Source organism: Triturus cristatus, chromosome 6 (genome assembly GCF_964204655.1).
Source record: "Triturus cristatus chromosome 6, aTriCri1.1, whole genome shotgun sequence".
Classification (NCBI taxonomy): Eukaryota; Metazoa; Chordata; class Amphibia; order Caudata; family Salamandridae; genus Triturus; species Triturus cristatus.
This window is the reverse complement of record NC_140589.1, coordinates 22,876,939-22,894,184: the sequence shown is the minus strand read 5'-3', so window position 1 is coordinate 22,894,184 and position 17,246 is coordinate 22,876,939. Positions and strand designations below refer to the sequence as shown.

Here is a 17,246-nt window from a genome sequence, read left to right as displayed (position 1 = left end):
CTCCTGGACCGGGACCGTGAGCGGCGTGGAGCCGAGTGCCGAAGCTCGAGAAGCTTACGGGACAGCTCCCGCCTAGCCTTCGAGGTCAAGGCCTGACAATCGGGGCACGACTCCACATCGTGGTCGGCCCCCAGGCAGTAAAGGCACCGGCGATGGTGGTCCGTCACCGACATCAGTCGATGACAGGAGTCACAGGCTTTATACCCAGGCATCCTACCGGTACCAGAGTCGAGTCGACAGAAGACCAAAAAGAGTCCAAAAAGTTTAGTCAAAAATTGACTAAGGGGTAAGCTCTTCCCGGATCGGCGCTGATTGGCGCGGAAAAAAGAAGAACTGACGTCAGCGCGCGAGGGCGGCGTCTAAGTACTCCGACGAAGTCATTCCGGCGCACGACGCCAGCGACGGACGCGGATCCGCAGACGACGCCTAGCGACGCGCAAAAGGTATTGCTACAAAAATCTTTCCAGATCCAGCCTGACGCCTGGGGATATACTAAGGTGAGGAATCTAACTTGTTTCTTTCAGATCCTAATGTCTGACTTCTTGCTCTCACTCAAAGAGAATGTTGCTGTTTTTTTAAATTCAATATAGCATGCTATTGCGCCACACAGTATTGTGTATTCATGATTTCTCTGATTGCATGTTTATATTGCAAACAATAAATAAAAACATTTGTAAAAAAAGAAAACAAAGAAAAAAGTAGTACAGGGAGTACACCCCGGTCCCTTAATGTTTTAATGGGTTCTATTGCTCCTTTTTCTAACAGGGAGAGAACTTTTTTTTAAAAGGGTAAGGTGTTCCTGTGACATTGCATGTGATCTTGGAAGAATATTTGGGGGAGTGTCTGTAAGTTCCAGGCAGTAACCATATTGGATCATTTGTAAAACCCATTTGTCTGAGGTGATGTTGTTCCAGACAGGGAGAAATTGAGACGTCCCCCCGGCAAGAGTGGAATGATCGGGTGGTAGTGGAAGGAAGTCACTGTTTGTAAGTAGTGGGGGAAGTGCGTGTGGAGTTGACTCTGCCTCTTCCCTTACAATTGTTTCCTCTAAAACTTCCTCTAAAGTATCCTCTTGACGAGGGCGATTGGTTGTTGCCCATGTAAGAGGTGAAGGAATTTTCTGTGGTAATACTTTTTGGAACCACCCCTGTAAAAGGAGCGGCGAAAGGAACCTCTATTAATAGGTAATTGTAAAGCCCCGATGGACCTTGCGACCTCAGTTTCTTTTTTCATTTTTTCCAGTGAGGTGTCAACTGCTGGACCAAAGAGGTGTTCTTTATCAAAGGACCAATTGAGAATGGAGGCCTGTACCTCAGGTTTGAAACCGGATATTCTTAACCATGCGTGTCTGCATAGCAACACACTGGTGTTTACTGCGCATGCTGCTGTGTCTGCTGCATCTAATGCGCACTTGATGGAGGTAATGGTGATAAGTTTTCCCTCTCGTGTAAGATCATTTGCATTAGATTTGTGCTCATCAGGCAGAAATTAGATACGTTTGTCCAGCTCATCATAATGAGCTCTATCGTATCTGGCTAGCGAAGCCTGAGCATTGATTCGCTGATTAGCTGCCCGTGGTTCTACCCTTTTACCAGAGGCATCAATTAACTTGGACTCCTTATCAGGAGGAGGGGCCTCACCTGTGGTGTGTGAGTTCGCTCTCTTACAAGCATTAGAGACCACAAGAGAGTCTAAGGGCAGCTGACCCTTAATGTAGACTGGGTCAGTAGGTGCTGGCCTATATTTTTTCTTAACCCTGGGCGTGATGATTCTTGCCCGGACAGGGTCTTTGAAAACCTCATCTGCATGCTTAAGCCTCCCCTTAAGCATTGGTAATGTATGTGTACTTTTGTGAGTGGAGCTTAAGGTCTCAAACAAGAAGTCCTCCTCTAAAGCCTCCTTATGTAGTTCCACCCCATGGGAATGAGAAGCCCTGTTAAGAAGCTCAATGTAGCCTATATTGTCATCAGGAGATGATGGCCTGGACGGATATAAGTCACTGTCAGTGTCTGTGTGTGGGTCAGTATCATAATCCTCCCATGGATCAACATCTTGTGGCCTATCCTGATCCCCATCCCCTTCATCCTGTGGGTCAGGTAAAAGTAGTGGTGGTGATTTAGTGGGGGTAATGAGTATTTGAGGATTAGTAGGTGAAGGAGGTGGCAGATAAGGTGGTGATGGGTTTGTACCCACATTCCTTTTCTTCAGGGGCATGTGATGCTCATCCTGATGGGCCAATTTCCTTTTTTCAGGTAATTTGGCATAAATATAGGTCCAGTATCTGGGTTAATAACCAGTTCTTTTTGTTTCGGATCCGGAGATGGAACATCGGACCGAGGCTCTTTTGTCGGAGTCTTTTTCTCTTTACTTGCAGTTTTCGGCATCAAAAGTTTCGGCTCTGAACTCTTCGGCACCGAAGATTTAGGCTTCGACAAAGACGAAACATGGACATGCTTGGTTTTCAGCGTTGAGGATTTTGGCTCGGCGCCGGCATGTGGCGAACTCGACCCAGAGCTGGAAGACTTTTCTTTGTGTTTCGGCACCGGTCCCATGGGCGGGGTGCTCTAAACTATTTGTCGGTGCAGACCTTGGCATGCAGGCAGAGGACGGACCAGAGCCTTTTTCGGTTTTGGTTGTTGGGGCAAGGGGGTTTCTGTCCTCACGGTACGGTGATCCGGTGTAACTTGCTCCTCTTCTTCCATGTCAGACTCGGCCTCGGTCACGGAGATGTGTTCTTCTTCCTCGGCTCCTTGAGCGTGTGTTTCTTCTCGGTCTGAATCTTCTCAGAAGAGTTCCAGTACGGAGAAGCCATGGTGTTGCATCTCGTCACGTCGAGACAGACGGTCACGAAGCGCCTTCTTTGATCGAAACTATCAGCACGTGTCGCAGTCTTTCTCGTCGTGTTCTGGGGAGAAACAGAGATTGGGACAGAGCTTGAATGGAGTCTGTTCCATCGACTGCTAGCAAGTCCGGCGAGTGTAGGTCCCCCCCCGCGAGCTTTCCAATCAAAGATTCTTGGTTTGAAATGATACGCGGAGAATGGAAAATGCAATTGAGAAACAATACCGTTGAGGGTAGTGGATTGCATATCGAAGGGAACCCGAGAAATGGTGCCGAACCAGAGCGCAGCAATTCACATCCAAACCCGATGGCGGAAAAAAACAATCTAACAATGGAGTCGATGCCCATGCGCACAATCATCGAAAGGAGGAGTCACCTACCTTGTGACTGGAAAAAACTTCTTCAAACAAAAGCAAAGTGCAAACATCCGGACCCAACACTAGATGGCAGGCTATGCACAGCATGTGATCTACAGCTCACATGCCTTGAACATTAAGGTTTTCTGGTTTCACATTTTGAAATTCAGCCACCAGATGAGTATCTCTTTCCCTCTCACGTTTAACATTAGAAGTTAATGCTTTGACTTTAATTATTGGTGCATGGCCATAAAACATTGGTGGCAGACAGAAGTCACAAGGCTCCCATCCCATGCATCTGCTTCACAATCCCCCACGCCCACCTTTCATTACCCCAACTCTCGCCCTGCTGCCTAGGTGCAGCCCTCGAGCGTGCCATAGATAGTAATTTGTGGCCCGCAGGTAAATGTACCCATGTTCTAATATCTTGACAAGTGCACATAGTCCTTAGAGAGCTGAAAGGTTTAGAAAGGATAGGAGAAGTTATTCCAAAGAGCATAAACACCTCTAGCAGTTTAAAGCAGCTATGGGAATGAACGACAAACATGATGAATAGAGAGAACTTTGGTAAAGGGTTGTAGACAATAAGTGAATGAGTGATATCAATACGACATTAATAGAACACATGTAGATGTAAGGAAAGGGAATGCAACATTCCTGTGAGGATAGTGAAAAGGCGTACCTGCTGCTGAACCACACCCTGCCAGCACTGGGTGATCCCGGCCATGCTGCTGGGTTTGTTGACAGGTACTTTCACTGCGCCAGCGCTCGCTTCCTTGCTTTTCCCATTCTTACCATCTGCAAACAGTTCAAAAAGTGTTAAATTCAGCCAAAGAGTATCCTTTACAGGAAGGGAGTGAAGGGCATACCTGAGGTGAGGGTGGAATGTGCACACAAGCTCTATGAAAAAAAATGTAACACGCCTAGCAAGAGAGCAACAAAGACAGAGGGCAACAGAGACCGAGTGTAAGGAGTTGCAACCACAGAGTACAAGGGAGGCGATCAAAAGTTTGAATTCTTGAAGGTGTAAGAGGAGCTGTAAATATGTGCAAGAGGAGAAAGGGTGATATCAGGACATATATACAAGACATGCCCACGGACACTAGCAGCAATGCTAAAACTAAGAGAAAGATGGGAAGGGGCATGACAGAGGAGCCTGGAACTAAGCATTGGACGCAGAGCACGGGGGCCGAGCAGTCTGCCCTCTCCTACCTGCTCTTAACACAGACTATTAATGATCTCAAGCTGTACCCATCGTTACCCAGCCCTGCTGTTGCACTCTCCATGCCAAGGCCTTCAGCAATTCCTTTACTGTTGCAATCTCGGCCAGTGCTGCTGGTGACTGCATTCACATCCACCGATGTGAAAAGCCTTTATCCTGTTCCTGTAGACGACTCAGACATTTCCCATCTGGCAGCACACCCAAGGATTTCTGGGACTCTGCATATCACGCTGTAAGTGGTTCCTACTTGCAGCTCATTGTCCCTGCTACCCATGATTACGCCTCTCATGTAATTTAAGCCCTACAATATCTTTTATCATCTATAGAAACCTCCCTTAAAGAAAAAAAGAAAAAAGATTTGTCCCTTTTCCCTCTAGTACATATATAGTCGATGGTGGTGCCAAGGTGGGCAGTGTTGGAAGAGTAACACATTGTCTAGCTGAATAAAATTAAATCCATTTCTCTGACCATCTTCACTCTCTGACCCCCTTCACTCTCTGACCCCCTTCACTCTCTGACCCCTCATCAAATCTTTGTCCTCCCTCATAAAAACACTGACAATAAACAGCCAGTGACCTTTATCAAATGAAAGGACAAAGATCTGAAAATACTACAAATCCAGTTAAAACCATCAGGTGGCTTCAATATTTCACAGACATCGTTATAAAGCAGGCACCGTAGTCTTATAAGGAGCACAGGGCTTGCTTGAAGCCCTTTTTAACCCTTGGAGGACCCTCTTGCCGTTGAGTTACTCTACCATGAAAGGCTTTGCATTCACTAAGGGAGGGAGAGCTGCACAAAAAGGTGCGGGTGTATCAGAATCCAGTGATGGGATATCCAAGAAGGAGCCTGTGTACCCACAACTGTTACCCCTACACAACATCTGTGCTCATCAAAAGACACTACTTCAGTCTCTCTTGTACACCTGTAACGTCTCTGTCAACACTCCTGTCTCTATTGGACTCTTCCTTCATTCCTTCCCAACAACCTTGATCTCTCTCAGAATCCTTGCCAGCTGCCAAAAGTGTCTTCCTAAGAACCCCGTGCGCTCGGCCCCACATTCAGTGCCTTGTATTAATTACTCTGTGATGATGTATTTGAACTTCCATCCTTCTCTTCCTCCTAAAGAAAGCTTTCATCGCTCCACTGCATTACTGGTGAGCGGACACGCGTGCCCAAGGGGAGTAACATGGTCACCTACCTGGACTACACCAGTCCAACAGGGATGCTCTGGAAATCACATCCCATTTCAGGTTTATCACCTCCATGATCACATTTCTGGTGTCATAATCTCCATGATCCCATTTCTGGGTTCATCACTTCCATGATCCCATTTCTGGGTTCATCACTTCCATGATCCCATTTCTGGGTTCATACTCTCCATGATCCCATTTCTGGGTTCATCACCTCCATGATCCCATTTCTGGGTTCATCAGCTCCATGATCTCATTTCTGGGTTCATACTCTCCATGATCCCATTTCTGGATTAATCACCTCCATGATCCCATTTCTGGGTTCATACTCTCCATGATCCCATTTCTGGGTTCATCACCTCCATGATCCCATTTCTGGGTTCATCAGCTCCATGATCTCATTTCTGGGTTCATACTCTCCATGATCCCATTTCTGGATTAATCACCTCCATGATCCCATTTCTGGGGTCATCATCTCCATAGTCCCATTTCTCGTTTCATCATCTCCATGATCTGATTTCTGGGTTCATAATCTCCTTTATCCCATTTATGGTTTCATAATCTCCATGATTCCATTTATCGTTTCATAACCTCCGTGATTCCATTTATGGTTTCATAATGTCCATGATTCCATTTCTGGGTTCATATTCTCCATGATCCCATTTCTGGTTTCATAATTTCCATGATCCCATTTCTGGTTTCATAATCTCCACAATCCCATTTCTGGTTTCATAATCTCCAGGATTCCATTTCTGGTTTCATAATCTTCATGATCCCATTTCTAGTCTACCTCCTCAATGTCTGTACAGCAATAGGTACACAAAGCCTCCATTGCCTAGGCACACTCTAAACAACATTTAATAGCAGGCTCTAATACAGCACCCCGCACAACCAATGAAACGAAGGGACACACAGAGGAGAATGGACAAACACTGCAGAGCACAAAACGCAGCAAAGTAATATTACCTGTGATATAAGCGTAGATGGAACCAGACAGGATAACTATTGAGACAAAACACTGGGGAGAAAGACAAGACAGAGGTACACACCTGGATAAAATAATACTCACTACTTTTGGTTGGTGGTTTAAGCTCCTCGGTTTCAGGGCTGTTGGTGTCCACGTGGACGAGGAGATGGCTCAGCCTACGTACACGCGAGTTGAAGATTGTGGCTCGGCTTTTCGCACGGCGAGATGTTTCAGAGTTCTCAAGGTACTCACTGAGGAGCCAGCAGAGAGGGCTCACACCACTGGAATCTAAAATACAACACAAGATTTTATGCGTTGGCCATGTCAGGTTAGACATTTGTAGAATTTGTGTTATTTTTAGGACAACTAGACTTAGTGAAAAGTGGTTCAAAATTAATAATTTTTCTTCAAAATGTTAGCTCTCTAGAAAATAACTGAAAAAACAATTTGCATAGGTCTTGTGTCAGATTTTCCACAGGTAAACAGAAGAAAGTTTCAATAGGTTTACTTTTATTTTGCGCAGCATTTTATCCAGTGTTTTTTTTAAGGGCCAGCTCTTTAGCTCTATTACTAAAACTCTTACTGAAGAAGCTGGTTTTTAGGTCTCGCCTGGCGTTAGCAGCGCGCATGCGCTGTCTCGCCATGAGTGGGCCTTTTGCAATCGATTCAGCCAAAGCTAAACATTCACGCGTACGGATGGACAAAGATGGCCATTCAGCCAAAGCTAAACATGCACGCATACGTACGGACAGTGGACAGTCTGACGCCATCTTTCTTTGCTTGTGCCAATAGCTTTGTATTGTCATGGCAACCAAGCTGTGCTATTATTTGTCGACACGTGGTATGCAGCTTGCCCACATGTACAGTATTTTTTGTGCTACTTGTTATTCATCAGTTTTCACAGTTTGTGGCACTCACGTCAACTCCATACAAATACAGTTTTCGCCGACTTTCTTTTGGTTCGCAGATACTTCTTAAGCATGAATATGTGGAATTTTTTGCGGTTTTTAAAATGATATATTAGGTTATTTGCGCGTTTTACCCTTTTCTTGTGCACACACGGTAAAACGGAAGCACACATCCATCATCTGAGGGGCTACAAGCCATTTTTGTTTGTGTTGATTATTTAAACATTTTGAGGAATCTTATCTCCCGAACTCCAAGGGCTAGCTAACAATGGTCCACTGTGCGCACCGTACAATGTTAACCATTTACTCCCATTCAGGAGAGGACGCCCTGACAGTAACATGACCACGCTTGGCCGTCAGTGCACACAAGTGCTGCTTGTGTGTGTGCGTGGAGGATCAGACTTGCTGGACCGCGCTGGCAGGCCCCAAAGGAGGCCTTGTGTCCGCCAGCCTGGCCACCTCCGGGTGCTGTCAGACAGGAGGCAGGCAGTGGGTCTGCGGATCACAAGCTCCCAGCATGACTCGTTGGGCAGCGCCTCCTGATAAAAGTTTGTGTTATTCAGAACACTGCAGGGCACATCTGTCTGCAGTTTTTCGCCACCTAGACATCTGGTGGTGAGGCTGTGGCTTATTCGGCACTGGATATGACACTGATTTGAAGCTGGGATGACAGCAGTAGACATTTCAGAGCCGGTTGGAGTAATGGCAGAACTTAAAGTTGCAGGGCATCAAAAAAGTACTGGAAGGCCCCATCAGATATAAAATAAAAAGCATGTGCAATGCAATAGGTCTCGCATTTACGCAAGTTTAATCTATCGGCATTGTAAATGACAATGGCTTTTATTTATGTTTTAAAAACGAAAACAAAAATAAAAGGCATTGTTAAGTGCAATGTCAATAGCTCAAACTCGTGTAAGCGCGAGACCTATTGCATTGCAAATGCTTGTTTATGTAGCGTACAAAGTGAATTACACTATGCAGAAAGTTCAGAAGACCATTATTGGCACACAGGGCGTACATTGATAATACCAAATGCTCTCTTTTGTGGCAGTGTGGGAAAGCAGTTTAGGCTTATCAGAGGATAGTGTTAAGCATTTGTTGTGCACGCTGAGTCAATAAATCACACTCGAAGAAACTTGAGACCAATTTAGAAAAATACACCGATTTATGTATAGTTTTTAGAGAACAAGAACTTTGGTATCAGGTAACTTTTTTAGATGTAGATTTTTACAGGCAAAACAGTATAAAATCATAGCGGTCACGTTAGAGGCATGAACTTCAAACACGGTAATGTTATGCTATGGAAGAAACATACACTGGATAGGGTCACTTGCAAATGACTTATAGGACTATACTTCTGAAGGAGGGTCGGGGGGCGCTATGAGTCGCACGAGCAAGATTGACGCACTGGAGTGAGGCTCCTGCAGCTCGGCGCAATAATCCGCCCACAAATCCTGCCCAGATGGTCCCAATCGCTTAATACGCACAACATCGGGGTGACTACAGCCTCGTGCACCAGCACTGGGAGTTTGAGGTGTGCAGCGCACTGCTGACCACCGCTACCACGATGCCAGACGGCCGGCGATGCGGGAGACCGGAGTGCCTGGAGCTGATGCCTGGTGAAAACGCACACGTGAGCACCGCGGCACCCATGAGGTAGCTAGGCCTCACAGCAGACGTGGACCACGAACTCTGCTGTGACCGATGATTGCAGTGAGTGCGCCGGTATCCCACCTCTTGCACTTAACTTTGGACTGTCTCCCCGCTCAATTGAAGTGGTGAGGTCCTGAATCCCCGCAACATTGCCGCCGCCTCGCCATCCTGACTTTCCTGCAGGCATTGTGCCGCCATTGATTCCCCTCCCCCCCGTGGTCAGGGAACAGCCGTGCACAGAAGGCGCCAGCTACCTACTGATCGTGGCGCAGGGGCTGAAGTGAAGCAGCTTTCTGTTCCCGGACCTGCACCCCCACTTCCTCCTCACCTAAGGCCACCAGAAAAGCATCACAGGCCTTCTGGGCACCGAGGGTGCTCCCCCGCAACTCACCGGCAGCCCGCTTCAACGTGGCGGTCCTGCCCCCGCCAGACGCTTTCACAATATGACGAGCGTTAAGCGGACCCAGAGCTCGCTCTTGACGGCAGCGAATTGAGGGGTGGGCCCCCCTGACATCTCTGCAGTGGTCTCTCATCCTGAGACCTTGGCCCACTCTCCCCCACAGCGTGCTGAATTCGGTGCACTGCCGTTCCAGTTGGCGACCAGCTCCGCGCAGCGAAGCGCCAACGCGGGCCTCCATGACGGACTCTCTGCGCTTGGTGTCACCCTTGAAAGTCATCAGCCATGTGACACGTTACGGTCCCCCCCTCTATCTGCCACCAGGCACCCTGTTCGGACTTCACGTCAGACGTTGCTAACCGTATCAGACTGCCTGGTTGTTTCGAATCCGAGGAGGGTACCCGCTCCTCGCCCACTGTGCCGGAGGAGACTGGGCACCACGCACGCATCGACTGGCATCGCTCTTGTGGCTTCACCATATCAAACACGGGGAATGCAGACATAAGGCAGCCACGGCTGACGTTTGAAGCCAAGAAGAGTAGCCGTGTGCAACAGGACGAGCGAGACGGAGTCAGAAGTGAGTCCAGGAGCAGGTTATCACCCACACCGGACGACGACATGAAAGCACTACTTTTAGAGATGCGCCAAAGCCTCACATCTCTTGCAGATAAAATGGACAACATGCACAACCGGCTGCATGCCATTGTACACAAACTAGAGGGGCACGAAGCACATATTAAAGAAACAGAGTCGCATCTCCGACACCGAAGATACCACATCTCATCCTCAGACCAATAATGCGCAAATGGATAAGCTGCTGAAAATCCTCGCAGCAAAAAATGAGGAGCACGAAGCAGAGGGAACAACATCAGAGTTATTGGCATTCCCGAGAGCACCAATACTGGAAAAATGGAGGAGTACATAGAACGGCTACTTCGCGACACAATTGGTGTCGAATCCTTCTCATCCCAATTTAACGTCGAACAGGCACACAGATCGCTAGGACCCAGGCCTCCCCCGGGAAGTACACCTCGCCCCATCATCGCTCGGCTTCTCAATTACCGGGATGGAGACGTCGCCCTCAAGGCAGCTCGGGAAAAACGCCAGCTCACTTTTGAAGGAAACAGCTTCACTATCTACCCGGATTTTACAGCCGTTGTCCAGGAGGAAAGGCGCAAGTTCATGCCCGTCAAATAAAAATTGAGACACGCTCAAATTGATTACGCTCTCCTTTACCCGGCGCGCTTACGAGTTACTCACCAAGGCAAGCAAACATTCTTTACTAAGCCGCACCAAGTGGAGGACTTTTTAAAACGTCTCATCAGCCTCCCGACCTTATCACCTACACCGAGATCTCCAGACGCTGAGTAACTGGTACTAATGCAGAGGTACCATCACTCATTGGTGAACCCGCGGCAACACCATGATACATCGCGCTTGGAATTTGAAGTAAACATCATACAGAGCTGGTCACTCGTCATTGTACACCAGATAAGTGATACACTGGGACTATGGGACACTTTACACCGAGCGCCCACGCCCTCCCTGAGTTTGACCACCCCATCGCTCTGGCTCTGGGCGGGGTGTGCACGTGCTTGTACCTAGGAGACCCCCCCCCCCCCCTCCCCGAGGGTGATCCCCCTTTGTTTTATACTGCGTAGTAGCACGCAGCTTGTATATGAAATTACGGGGACTTTGGGAGGGGGTGGGGAACACAATTCTGGCATGTTTGGGATGCTTAAGTGGGAGGTATCGGGATTGTTCTTGAAATTCTTTCACGGCACACGAGACATCACAACCAGATGCACTGTTGTTGTCTTTTCCACTTGCTTTATAGACAGAGCGTCACCACGCTCTCCCCTATTAGCACCTATTGCAGCTTATGGCTCACCGAACGCACTCCCAGAATTTACAGATCCTTACTTGGAACGTTAGGGGGTTGGGAGAACCGAGAAAACGCAGCCAAATATTAGCATACTTAAGACAGGCACCAGTTCCATATCGTGATGCTCCAAGAGACTCATGTTAATCCCCAACATAAGAACACCTTCGCACACAAATGGGCTGACCACAGACTGTTCTCTTCCTATTCCTCCTATTCCAGAGAGATGGCCATACTTATTAAAAAACTTACCCCCTTTGACCTTGCTGGGCCAGAACAAGATCAACACAGGTGATACTGTCTTGCGTGGGGCAGGCTGGGCACGGAATCGGTCACCATGGCCTACTGCTATGGCCTTAATCTTGACTCCCCCGATTTTTTCACTATGCTCTGGGGAAGGATTATAGCGATAGAGTCCACTCACATCATATGGGGTGGGGATTTCAATGTTGCTCTTAACCCCGCTGTAGACAGGTCGAACTCTTCGGCACACCACTACAACAGATCACACAAAGCTCTGCATGGAATAGTGACAACCAATGGCTTACTTGATGCCTGGCGCTACTTTCACCCACATACCACTGAAGGTACGCACTTTGCCGCTCAATTTACGTCTTGGGCCAGATTAGATTACTTCCTGCTCACACGTGGGCTAGGTCCGTTGATCACTGCCGTCACGCACTTAGCGAGAGCTTATTCTGACCATGCCCCCGTGAGGGTAATACTCACGCCCCCGGGTTATGGTGTCCCACACAGTATTTGGAGACTGCCCACCTTAGCACAGTTAGATGCAGTATTTCAGGATGAGCCGGGGCAAGAAATTCAGGAGTTCTTACAGAAAAATAAAGGATCTGTATAAAGTATGGAAACGTTCTGGGAGAACTTCAAGGTCACAATGCAGGGATTCTGTATTTCAAAGAGATCAGGTGTTTTGCGGGACATACAGGGTACATTGAAGAACCTTGAGCCAAGCTCAAGACACTAGAGACTAGGCTCACTCACTGGCAGCGATTTTCCTAGACGCCACGAAGGCGTTTGATTCAGTTGAGTGGGATTACTTACTAGGAGTCTTACAACGGATGTGCTTCCCTCCATTATTTCTCTCATGGAATAAGCTCTTATATCGACTCCTCACAGCCAAAGTCCTAATTAATGGTCACCTATCTCCAGCCTTTCCCATCACTAGAGGCACCCAGCAGGGGTGCCCACTCTCCCCCCTGCTTTTCACCCTGGCGGTATAGCCATTGGCACTACCAGGACAATGCGTTGCAGTGCAACCTATGCCAGATACTAATTTCGCTCTATGTGGATGACATTACTCTTTATGTTAGAGATCCGCAGGATTACATAAACCCACTTTTACGAGAATTTATAGATTTTGGGAAACTATCTGGGATCCAAGCTCTATTACCTCAGGGTTCCCCCAACAGCCTCTCACATTGGCCCCTTTGCAACAGATACTTCGGGCAACATCCCTAGGTCACATGGTATCCAACTTCTACCACTCCTTACACATGACGCAGGAGGTACCCCCTTGTCACTCTCGCACGCATTGGAACTCAGAGCTAGGATATGAGCTCACGGATGAACACTGGTGGACTTCATCTAGGCTGGGAATGTTCCGGAGTGCATGACTATTGGGATCAGGTTTTCAATGCACTAGACCAGATGACAATGTTATCACTAGAGCGCACTCCGCTAGTTGCCTTACTAGGCTACACTGCGCTCATTGCTAAACCATATCGCCGGTATACCGCTACAGCCCTGTTGATGTCTAAGCGCTGTGTCGCCTGTAGATGGGGCAGGGGGCGAGCGCCAAAATTCAAAGACTGACTCACAGACTTGATATACTGCCAGGAACAATTGTCTAACTACGCTGAATTTCTCCCCCTGGCTTCAGGGCCAAGAGACATTTGGAGCCCTCTCAGAAATTACCTTCTCGCACACCCGGGAGATGCCCCGGACATCACCCCAGCGATATCGGAGCCATAGAAATATTACCACACAAAGCCCACGTGTGCCGCACTATATACATCCCGGGCTATCATTTGACTCCCCCCTCTACCCCCTGACATACCAAGAACAATGACCCATTGGCCATGCAATGGGTATTGTGGCACCGCTGTTTAGCTCAGTATATTAGCTCACCCTCATGGCAGAAGAGTGGGCATAACCCTGTCCCAGAATTCCTAGCTTCACCAAAAACAAGAAGGTGGAACCCTTTTTCGTGGAGCACAGCAGGCAGCCCACCTTGGGGGTATGACTAGCCTGGTGGTGCAACACACCTACCTGAATAGCTAATTTCCTGCCTGTTCTGATGCCAAAGGGGCCTCAGGGCAGGGGGTGGCATCTCCAGGGCTGGGGGGGGGGAAGCCAGAGACGCATATCGAAGGCAGCAGAGGCTTTGAAGCATCTGCCCTCGGTATGCACATTGACTAGCCATCCTGCTGGAGGAGGTGTGAACACCTTCCTCCTGAGCAGACATTGTTTCTGACCTCTAAGAGTAGGGCTATCACCTCCAGGACGCTGGACGTTACTAGTCAGCCCGCACACTAGAAGACTTGTAGTTTTTCAGGAGGCGACTTTAAGGTGCCCTCTGGGTGCATGTCAGGACAAATCCAATAGTGCCATCAGCATGGATCTGTCAAGACGAGGTGTTTGATACCATTATTTTCAGTGAAGCGATTATGTAGCTGAGTAACTCGCAATGACCAGTGCCCAGTACATATACATAAGATGGCTTCCCTGTTCACTTGCAATATATAGCAATAGAATCAGACATCACAGGGGCATATCTGTGTGCAATGTCATGTTTTTGGAGGGCTTTGCGCCCTTTCACGCAGACTGCAGTGGCAGTCTGCATGTATTTTTTCTGTGGTTTCTTTTAGTTTGGCATACGACATGTTGCAGCCCTTGGGGAACCTCGTTAGTAACCATGCCCTAGGTACCAGGGGTACAATTTACCAGGGACTTACAAGGGTGCTAACATCCTTGCCAATTGGGCTACAACTGAACATATCAGTTTTAGGGGGAAGAACACTGGCACTGGAGCCTGGTTAGCAGGCTTCACTGCACTGTCAGAGTTGAAAAACCAACATCTAGTAATTCAAATGGGGGCAAAAAATGGGGGGAAATCTACAAAGAAGTCTAGCTTCCTAAATGATTCCTTTGGGATTGAGGACATGGGAGCCTGGAATCGAAGAGCAGCCATGTTTTGGGTTGTCGAGCACATGACCATGCCTTCTGTTGCTTTTCTTTGGAGGTTCCCACATGTGTATCATGGTTGGGCACTGATTAGGTCTGTAGAGTCGCTGTCTGCTCCTTAAAGGAGGGTAGGAAGCTGGCTCTGTATATGGTATCACCTCTAGATGGCTATACAGTGCACAGAGTCCAGGGGTTCCCCCAAAGTGTACAGGGCTCAAGGTAAAACCCAAAGTGCTCTATTAGTGGTAGTGTGGGCCGGCGAGCAGCCTTTGGCCTAACACAGAGGAGTGCAAGACATGTATTGCACAACAATGATCAATAATGGACACACGACTCAAGGAGGCAATCTAGACCAATTTTAGAAAATTATACTTTGTTTGAACTTTATTTGAAGACTAAGATCTTTGCAATAAGGTGAATACGTTTTTAATAAAAAATACTTTTCACTTTGTAAAATCGACACTTACAAACTTTTCAACACAGTTCAATGTTATCCTAAGTGGAAAACAATATCACGGTTAAACAGGTAAGTAGGGCACTTGCAATTCCTGTCTTCTGGACCAAAAGTCAGCAAGTGGCAAGGGTCAGGTGGGTACCAGAACTGCACCAACAGCGGCACAAGGGCGGCCAGGTGCACAAGTCAAAATCGGAGTTTGGCCCAAGGCTTTTCAATGGAGACTGGGGGTGTCTGCAGCCACACTGCTTGCAGGAGCTAAGCTTTGGGGGTTAGCCCAGCAGCAAACATACACCACCAAGGGCACAGGGTGTGGCTAGGTGCAGGGTGCAATTTCGACGTCGGGAGACCAATTCTTTTCAATGGGGATTCTTCTTTTAGTAATGAGGCTGCAGGTGTGGCACCGGAGGTTGCAGGAGGAAGACTAACGACAGCAGGGGTAAGCAGAGATGTAGGGGGTCGTATGGGGCACAATCGGTTCAGCTCACCAAGGCCCAGGGGCTTTGGGTGCAGGGGTGCCTTTTGACATCTGAGTCTTCTTGCCTGGGCCGGTTGTGGTCAGGGGGAGTCTCTGGATTCACACTGCGGGCGCCGTTGTGGAAGTCGCGAGGTCAGACAATGCAAGACATGAGGTCAGGATCGCTGTGGAGGCTTCACTGCACGGGTGAGCCACTCAGAGTCGGGCTGTGGGCATCAGGTGCAGAGTGGGCAGAAGACGCAGATCCCCCTGGATCAGGAGTCCTTGGAGTTCAGTTCTTTGGGACAGGTCCACTGTCCACAGGAAATTGGAGTTTTTTTTCAAAGGTAGCAGTCCTCCCAGGGTTTTCAAATGTCGCTGGCTGCAAGACTGGTTGCAGCTTCGCAGAAGCTGGAGACAGGGCGGTAGGGCTGGGGCCAAAGCAGTCATCTTCTTCAGTCTTCTCTGCAGGGTCATCTTCTTGCTTCTTAGGTCGTTGCAGAACTAGTTTCTAGGTCTGGGGGAAGCCAACTAAATACTAGGTTTAGGGGTTTAAAGCAAACAAAGGAGGGTGTGGGCTATAAATACCGCACCTGACAAGAGAATAGTGTCCTTGTTAAAGATTTCTATAGTCCAGCGAACCAGAGAGCACTCCCCTCAAAGCTCCCCACTCAGGAACAAATCCTGTTACAAAATTCAACACAAAAGGGTTCAGAACTATTCACAAGATTCATAGAAGATTGTAGACAAAAAGGTCCAAAACATGAATAAGATTTTCTTTGAAAAAATTATTTTCTTTATTTCATTAATTGATGTATATGTATATATTTCTAGATAAATGTCAATCACTCAATGAATAACTACTCAAGTGTATTGTTATTTTTAAATGTCATGTTTTGTAGTTTGTGTTTATAACTTGCTGTGTTTTAAAACTAAAATTTGTCTTATATATGTTTTTTTAATAGCCCTGAAGAAGTCTCTTCTCAAGGGACGAAACGCGTTGGCTATGACTCGTCATATACATCAATTAATGAAATAAAGAAAATAATTTTTTCAAAGAAAATCTTATTCATGTTTTGGACCTTTTTGTCTACAATCTTCTATGAATCTTGTGAATAGTGCTGAACCCTTTTGTGTTGAATTTTGTAACTAGGTTTAGGGGTGTTTTAGGGGAATAGTAGGTATGGCCAAAGGGCATCTTACCTGGGGTGACTACACCCTCTATTATGCCACCCTCCTATGGGAGGGGGCATAGAACTAGCCCTGATTGGAGGGGTCTCCCCATCTTCAAGAATGCGGGGACGGAAAAATATGCTTCACCTTGCTTCCCCCACTTTAGGGGTGGAGTGGGCAGAGATGGGCAAACCTCTTAGTATTCTAAGTTTTCCCACCGAAAGTGGGGGTGTAAACCAGGGACTGCCATCCGCTGCTAGCAGCAGAGGCTGGGGATCACATTACAAATGGGGAAGGCCTTTGAAGCTTCCCTCTTCTAGCACTGGCCCATCCTGAGGGAGGAGGTGCGGCACCTCTGCTCTGGATGTGCATTGTTTCTGGTCCCAGAGATCTGGGGCTCTCTACCCAGGGCTCCAGAAACATGTCTGGTGGTGGCTGGCTGCCTATAGCTGGTCAGAGACCCCACCAGGGTTAGCATGTTTTCAGGGGGCACCTCTGAGTTGCACTCTGTGTACATGGTACAATAAATCTCACAGTGG

The 17,246-nt window shown here is 47.8% G+C and overlaps 1 protein-coding gene across 1 annotated transcript in view; it reads right to left on the bottom strand.

Moving 5' to 3' along the window:
- The window catches only part of CUL9 (cullin 9), a 751,325-nt gene that overhangs the window by 369,132 nt on the left and 364,947 nt on the right, over positions 1 to 17,246 (bottom strand). The window contains exons 22-23 of the mRNA XM_085610160.1: positions 6,682 to 6,867; positions 3,880 to 3,995 (exon numbers count right to left, since the gene is read on the bottom strand). Of these exons, the coding sequence (XP_085466286.1) occupies positions 3,880 to 3,995; positions 6,682 to 6,867 (302 nt within the window). The remainder of the gene's footprint in view (positions 1 to 3,879; positions 3,996 to 6,681; positions 6,868 to 17,246) is intronic.